At 46.7% G+C, this 7,928-nt stretch overlaps 1 protein-coding gene across 1 annotated transcript; it reads right to left on the bottom strand.

Moving 5' to 3' along the window:
- Positions 1–3,446: 3,446 nt before the first annotated feature.
- Positions 3,447–7,314, bottom strand: LOC100037648 (thiol protease aleurain). Its single transcript, XM_044525404.1, has 8 exons — positions 7,007–7,314; positions 6,766–6,887; positions 6,555–6,673; positions 5,811–5,884; positions 4,378–4,642; positions 4,146–4,277; positions 3,860–3,995; positions 3,447–3,761 (listed from the first exon to the last, which is right to left on the bottom strand). Exons 1-8 carry the CDS (start codon positions 7,213–7,215, stop codon positions 3,721–3,723), a joined length of 1,098 nt encoding a protein of 365 aa, XP_044381339.1. The 5' UTR covers positions 7,216–7,314; the 3' UTR covers positions 3,447–3,720.
- Positions 7,315–7,928: the final 614 nt, after the last annotated feature.

Below are 7,928 nucleotides of genomic sequence, written 5' to 3' on the forward strand. Positions count from 1 at the left end.
AGCGGACGGGGTAAGGAGGAGGCTCCATTAGTCACTGATGACGTCGCCATGGATGAGGATGAGGACGACGATGGCGCTGAACAGTATGTCTATACTGGCGCCTCCTCAGGGTTTGAGCGTCATGAGTCGGTGCCTGAATTGTCGTGTCAACGTATTATGGACGACCTTTCGGTAGTAAAGAAGTCTAGGAAGAGAGCGAGAAAAGGCAAAAAAGCTGATTCTATGATCCAGCCGCCTCAGCAGCCTCGACTTCAGGACCGTATAGATATCCCCGATGCGGATAAATGGCATATCCCCGGTCAACCAATCCTACCTGCAACAGCGCTACGGGCCAGATTCGGCGATCTAAGGAGACTTCATGACGATGTGCTGCGGGTCGAGAAAGGCCTCATCGCCTCGAAAGATCCAGGATACCCACTCTACGTGGTTAACGTTCTGCGGCAAATGTCGTACGTCGACAGCTTCCCCGCGGATAAGTTCTTCCTCCGATTCGATTACATATTCGACATGTTTCACGTGAAGAAGCTGGATTTTACGTTTGTCCGCCTTTATGCCTTGCACATGAACTACATCATCGGGGTTGAGCAGATATCTAATATCTGTGTCGCTGACCCGTACTACATGCACGAGGGCTTCTTGGGAGTCTGCTCAAAGCACCGTGAATATGCGAGGGATTACATCGTCACTTTCATGCTCGCCAATAAGGACAAGGAGGCGATTCTCGTGCCTTATCATCCCGTGTAAGTCATCCGCGCTGCTATCCTTTCTTCGATTTCAATCATTCATTTGCACGGTGGAGGTTAATTAATTGGAGGTGTACTTATTTTGCGCAGCGGCTGGCATGCCGTCCTCATCATCCTCTACCCCCGATTCTCCCACGCTCTTTACTTGGACTCATCGAAGAACATTCACAAAAAGGATTACACCCACATCAAGGATGTTCTCGACAGCGTTATGTTTTACTACCAAGCAAGGGGTGGAGAGGTCAGGGACAAGAAGACAAGGGGCGGCAGGGCCGCCTTCGGCCATAAGACCGACTTCTGCTGCATCCAGCAACCGAACGATTCTCTTAATGATGGATTCTATGTCCTACACCATATGCTGGAGTACAGACGGGATCACCAGAACCTTCGCATGTCACCTAGATCCGGCGATGCCCATATTCTGCAATGGGCAAAGGGCATAGGAGATATCGAGGATCATCGACTTCGAGCTGAGTTCTATAACATCCAACACGAACTTGCCCAAATCATCATGAAGGAGGTCGTCGGAAAAACAGGGATGTTCTACGGAGAAGGACAAATGTCACGGGAAGACGTTCGAACATGGATAGCCTCTCAGCGTCTCGACATGAAGCCTTTCACTAAGCTCAAGGACTATCTCCCTGACTTGGATGGATGGAACGACATGTTAGAGTGATTGTCGATATATGACAATGTGTCCGTTTAGTCCATACTTTCTGTATGACAAAACTTTGAGTTATGCACGGTGAAACTTTATTTCTGATGTAATTAAACCGTCCTCCTCCTCGACTAGCGAAAATCACTCTAGTTAGGGCATTTTGGGGTACGATGAACTTTGTTATTTATGCTTATGATATGTTGTTTCTATTTTTGCCAAGTCTGTCTCTTTCTGTTGCTCAACTATATATGTTGCATATCATCGACTCATGTGACGATGCAGGTGCATAGATCATAGATGGCGAAGAAGTGCTACGCCAGGAGTATATATACGACAAGTGGCCGGAGTGTCAGGCCCAGGTGTACCGGTTTTCGGTTTCCGAGCGACAGGCAGTACTTAGTTTAGGTTCACGCTAATGCGAGAGAGGGATACGAACTCATGTACTCAAAGTGATATCTCTTCTCGCGTATATCATTGTTTAGATGGATGACGATGTATTTGCAAGTAATCGAGACTTGTATCGCTATTTTTGAGATGATGATGAGAGACCACTTTGTGTTGGATGATGATTATGATGAGAGTATTTGTATGTATATGCTATGATTACATCTGTGGTCTCGCAGGCATTTGTATGTGTATCATGATGACATTTGTATGTGCTAAAGATTTTTCTATAAAGCCTGTTCAAATACAAAACAAATATGCCGAAAAAAAACAAAAAAACTACTAAAATTAGCAGTAGCGAGTGGAGAAAAGTTAGCAGCAGCGCGGTAGTAGCAGTAGCGCGCACGGAAGAAGCGCGCTATAGCTATTAGCAGTAGCGAGCTTCCACTAAGCGCGCTGCTGCTACACTTGTGTAGCAGTACGCGCTACTGCTATGTGTTAGATGTAGCGCCTTATTAGTAGCGCCGGTCCGCGCGCTACTGATACACCTAAAACCTGCGCTGCTGCTAGCCTTTTCCCTAGTAGTGACATCTTCTTCCCATCTCTTTCAGATGTATATATATTTGAGAATCAATAGAAACGAGGACTAATTTTTTTTTCGAGAGTACGTCAATGGCATACCATATTTTTATAGGAGAAAGCAAGTCAATTTACAAGAGGTTCCCACCGCTGCGAACAACGGCGAGGAGACACCACCAACACCCACACCTACAAGCCTACAAGCTACTCTCTCTCTAATCTATGCAGCCCTCCTGCTCCAGCCTGCTTCCACTCGTTAATTTCGTTAGTAATGTCAGCTGTCAGTTGCGTTGGGTTCCTCTGCTGAGCGATTCTCCCAAACACCCAAGCGTTCCTCTGTTTCCATAAGGACCAGGTAGTGATGAGAGTGAGCGAGTCAAAACCACGAGGACTAATGGTCCATTCACATTCAATCTCGCTTTACTTTCGTTTTACTCTAACAAAAATATTTGCAACATGTCGCTCGTGGATACACAACAAACATCATTACACACTTGCAGCTTGTTGAAACATGATGCAACGGGGAAATCTTGATTTGACTTGCATCTTATCCCCAACAACAGAGGCAACGTGGATAATTTTCATTTGGAGCTCTAGCGTGAGCTTATCTACAATAGCAAGCACCACGAGCTCCCGTCGAAGGAGAGAGGGGAGAAGCCAGCGCTGGTTCAAGACCAAGAAGAGACTCACGCTTCGTCGAAGAAGTAAAGAAGAGGGAGTCGCGCTTGAGTTAATGAGCAAGGGCTCATTCAGTTTGCAAGTTTTTTGGAGAACTCTTACCCTCATTTCTTTCCCTATGCATAACATTTGCTTCATAGGATTGGAGATTCTAGATTTGTTAGAATTGTGTCCATATTAGACTGATTCCTAACATGTTAGAAAAGATTCCCAACAATTCTTACCATTAGTAAGGCCTCATGGAAAATTCCTAAGGACTGAAGTGTATAGGGCATCCTAATCCTTTACCTTTTCTATTTCTTTGATTTCGAAATCCTGTAAACGGAATGAACCCTAAGTATATGGCAATATTCATGTGTGGCATGCAATTTCCTGCTAGTATCAACAGTAAGATGATGCCTCGGTGAACTATGAATGGGCCATTTTATTTGTCCCGGAAATAAAATGTCGTAGACATACATGCGAAACCCCAATAAATTGCTGTATCACCTACATATATAGCCATACAACCATACAGAAGAAGAGTACACGCACGTGGTTCACTGCAACTGTAGTCCTTGTGGTTTTATATTCACAGCAGAGTTTCAGTTTCTGTATCCCCCAATCTTCATGTCTTGTGGGCTGAAAACACATTATTCATGTCTAGCGAAGCGAGACTGAACTCGTCGATTTGGCGCTTCATGCCGCTACGATGGGGTAGGACGCACAGGTAGCAACAGCTGCATCATTTGCGACAGTCGAGTCAGTATCGCGTTATGAGCGCGCTATGGCATGAAGAGCAAACACAAGATGGAAGTGCACATGGAATGGTACTCACCACACATGTTCTTGCCCATTTCCATCTTGAAGTAACCATTGTCACCCCAGTCGGCGCCCCACGAGTTCTTGATGAGCCAATACGGGACGCCGTTCTCCACGCCGTACCCGACCGCCAAGACGGCGTGGTTCACGTCCTAGCAATTTGAGCACAACTTGCATTTTCAGAACGAAATAGTAGAAGAGTGTCGTGATACAAGAGATAGGAAGCACATTAACTGAAGACTGAACATAAATAGCTCATAATAAAATCATCTTTTGATGCCCTACGGTTTAGTAGTACTCACATCAGGTGTAGTACCGCAATGGTCGCTACTGTAAACTCCGCTCTTGTACTGCCTGAAACCGTTGATCACCTCAAAGGCAACACTCACTGGGCGAACCAACCCGACGGCGTTTTTCAGTTCGTCCTCAGCATTCTTACCAGCAACAAAAAGATCAGCATAAATTAAAGCTTAGGTTACTTGATTATAAATTATTAACATCAACTGAAATCAGAGCGAGGTTCCTCTTCCTTACCAGTGTGATGTTAACAGAGTCCAAAACCTGAACTACGGCATTTTCAGCCTTGTAATGGCAGACGCCATTGACACCCTTGTAAGGGTAGGACTCCTCGGTATCGATCCCTCCATTGTATTTGATGTACTCAAATGCCTGGGATGGAAGGCCTCCGCTGCATCCGAAATTATTGAATCCGCCGGCACAGTCAACCAGCTGTTGCTCAGAAAGAGAGATGTTCTTTCCAGTGGCCTGAGTATATGCTGCCTCAAGTGCACCAGTAGTGCTGCAAGAATAAGTATAGGAATTCAATTGGTTTGTTTGTTGAACAGCCCTTTTCTTCTTTCTTTTCCTTTTCAGGAAAGATTCTACAAAATGAGCTATCTTCTCGATTGATAATACATAAAACACTGCAATGCTTGAAATATGCCAGGGAGCAATTTTTTTTTTCACAATATAGAGCCTAAATAAGAATACTTCGGAATAATTAGTGTAATCTCGGTATCTGTCATTTTACTTGTAGCTAGGCTACTTCATTCAGAATTACTCAATAGATGCTAACAATAGTACTCTTGTATAGAAAATGAATAAAAAGTCACACGGTAAGTTTATTAACATGCTTAAATCACACCCAATCCCACAAATTCAGATAACCTGTTAATCAACAAATTTAACTTCTTGCTACTTTTCAGTAAAAGTGAACTAATCAAATTAGTACTGAATTTTATCATGATCTCCACTGGTGCATACGTCACTAGCTTCATTTGGAACTATAACTTGAGAGCATATGGAATTGCATTCTGGATTACCATATTTGAAAGATATGTTACTTCTATTTAGATGTGGAATTAATGAACAGGAGGCATGACAAGCCCCACAAGATAGCTACCTGTCACCAAACACCAACTGAAAGAGATCTGAAATCAATAGTTTGGGAGTATATACACAATCATATCAGCTACTCGGCTATTATTTATTTAGTAGCGTGTCACACATGCAGTATTTTAATCCATTGTTGAACACTCCCAAATAATTGGTGGTTGTGTCTGATGAAAAAGATCTCAAGTATACTCAACTACTGCTCTTGAGAGCCAGCAATTTTCAACTTGGGCAACGGATCGATCTGTCGGTCCCCAGCCTGGGCCACCAGATGTAATTTTTAATACTACTACTTTATTAGAAGGCGCATCCACACATAGTATTACATTCAGGGCGATGATTGAATTAAAGCCTCTTTGGTCTGTGGCCCAGACAGTTAACTGGATCAGATCGACCATTCTACTTCCTGTCCGATATCATATAGTTTGAATGTTAAGTTGAAAAACACCAGATTTGAGCACGCTTCAGTATTGGGCACATTGGTTATTGATGATAAAGATATACCACTGATATATACAGCGGCACACGCGAAGAAAGTTAGAAAAAAAACAGCACTGCAGAAATTCAGTAGTTACCTGAACGTCCAGCAGGAGCCGCAATGGGACTGGTCTTTTACGGGGCTAACGATCCCATCCTCCCTCCAGTCTTTCTGCAGCAATGACAACATCACTTACTCCCCACATTAATGGAGTCGATTGGTACGTACACCAACTCTGCTTGCTTGATCAAGCGGCACAATACTTGCAAATTAAGCGTCAACGGCTACAACATGATATAGTCTATGCCATACAGTCTTAATTAGCACAACCATACTACTACTTATAAATGGAAAGAAATATTGTGCTGCGATCCTTACAAACAGGCGATCAGCAAGAAGGTTCATTGGCTGATTTGTACATATAAAAATAGTAAACTTTTAACTACATCATGTGCTGGGACCGTGGAAGGAACAGCTAACACGGCCTTCCTTGTCGGGGGGACATAAAAGTCCCGAGGACAATAATTAGCACACGTTGGCCCTGCCGAGCAAATACAGCGACCAGCAAATTCTGCAGCAATTCAGGCAAAGCAGAAAGCTCGACAGCTAGCTGGTTTGAAAGTTGAAACGCAAATTAGATAAGGTGGATTTTTTTCCTGAATTTCGAACAGAGTATGATATCTGAAACTTGTAGACCACGGGGCCCTGCTCGCTCTCAGCAACCGTTACTGACGTTGCAATACATACAGGGTACGCAGCTACGCTAGCAAGAGTTGATACTTGATGCCTTGATGGGATCTCCTGTGATGATGAGTAAGTGAACGGTAAAATTGGAACTTACGGTCTCCGGGAGCGCGGCGGCGTCGCGCATCAGGTGGTTGCCGGCGAGCGTGGCCGAGCAGGTCTGCGCCGCGCCGAGCCGGGTCGCCTGGAACTCCTCCCAGCTCATGTCCGAGAAGCCTGCGGGACGACAGCAAAAGCGACGAGCGTTTTGAGGACACGGCGGGGCCGGAAGGGGACGGCGGGGATTAGGGGATGGTCGGAGATCGTACGGTTGATGCCGAGGCGGTAGGATAGGCCCTTCCGGTTGGTGGAGCGCACCTCCTCGAGGCTCTCGGAGAAGATCCGGAACCGCCTCCGCACCTCCGCCGCGCTCTCGTAGCTCTTGCCGTACCTGCGGAAGCGGATCGAACGGACCAACCGGGATGTCAACGGGGACGGCGGCGGCGGCGGAGCAGACGGAGAGTCAACGGGCGGGCGGGGGATTGCGGAGTGGGTAGCAGTAGCACGGACCTGACGGCGAAGCGCGCGAAGCGGAGGGCGTGGCGGGTGCGGCCGAGCGCGGCGAGGACGGTGGACTCGAGCGTCGAAGCGGCGCGCTCGGTGACGGGCCGGATCGGGTTGGAGACGGCGAAGGAGGAGGAGGAGGAGGAGGAGGCGACGGCGACGGTGGCCGTGGCCAGGGCGGCGAGCGCCAGGAGGAGGATGCGGGCGTGGGCCATTTCGCCGGCGGATGGGTGGCAGTAGTTTACTGGGTTGGGCAGGCGGGGCAGGCCAGTAGGGAGCTCGCGTCCCGGTGCCGGGGGTTTTATATCGGGGAGCGCGCCGCGGCACGCTTGACCACTTGTTTGAGACTCTCCAAATGCTGTAGATATTTGTGATCTGCAGTAAGTATAATCTACTGCTCCTACTGCTCTAGTGAGGATTATTCTTTGTCTCAATCTTCAAGGCCAAAAATCCAGCGCGATAACATCGTGCACATGTTTATTTCAATACGACTAATATATTACTCCTACAAAAGTTCACTGGTAATAAAAATTACATCGAGGCCAGCACCACTGAATGATCATTGTCACTGCTCTTCTATTGGAGCCGGTCTAACTTTGTCGATGGTAGCCAAGAACTATTCTTCACGTGTCTCTAGGAACCGGCAGCCTGGAGCTGGAGCTGCATCCGTCATCGTTGAACTCTTGGATCGATCTGAAGCTGTTGACACAAGATCTCGCAACTGTTGGATCTACGTCCGGGCTTCGTCTCGACAGACAAAGTCGAGAAATATCAAAGCCCATAAGACCAGCTCGAAGATGAAGCGGCGCCATTCACCCGAACGTCACTCCTACGAAGACTACAAAAATTCTAACCTGAACTACTAGCTGGAGCCGACGCACCGGATTTTCTCTCCCCGCGAGCGTCGGAGCGACAGACAAAGGAAAGG

The sequence above is a fragment of the Triticum aestivum genome, chromosome 5A (assembly GCF_018294505.1).
Source record: "Triticum aestivum cultivar Chinese Spring chromosome 5A, IWGSC CS RefSeq v2.1, whole genome shotgun sequence".
Lineage (NCBI taxonomy): Eukaryota > Viridiplantae > Streptophyta > Magnoliopsida > Poales > Poaceae > Triticum > Triticum aestivum.

Bases quoted from the DNA above. Each gene is read 5' to 3' on its own strand.
- LOC100037648 (XM_044525404.1), bottom strand. From the start codon at position 7,215: ATGGCCCACGCCCGCATCCTCCTCCTGGCGCTCGCCGCCCTGGCCACG. The intron at 6,674-6,765 runs GTACGATCTCCG...GTCGTCCCGCAG, and splicing joins CTACCGCCTCGGCATCAACC to GCTTCTCGGACATGAGCTGG. The intron at 4,278-4,377 runs GTAAGGAAGAGG...GTTGCTGGTAAG, and splicing joins ACTCTGTTAACATCACACTG to AATGCTGAGGACGAACTGAA.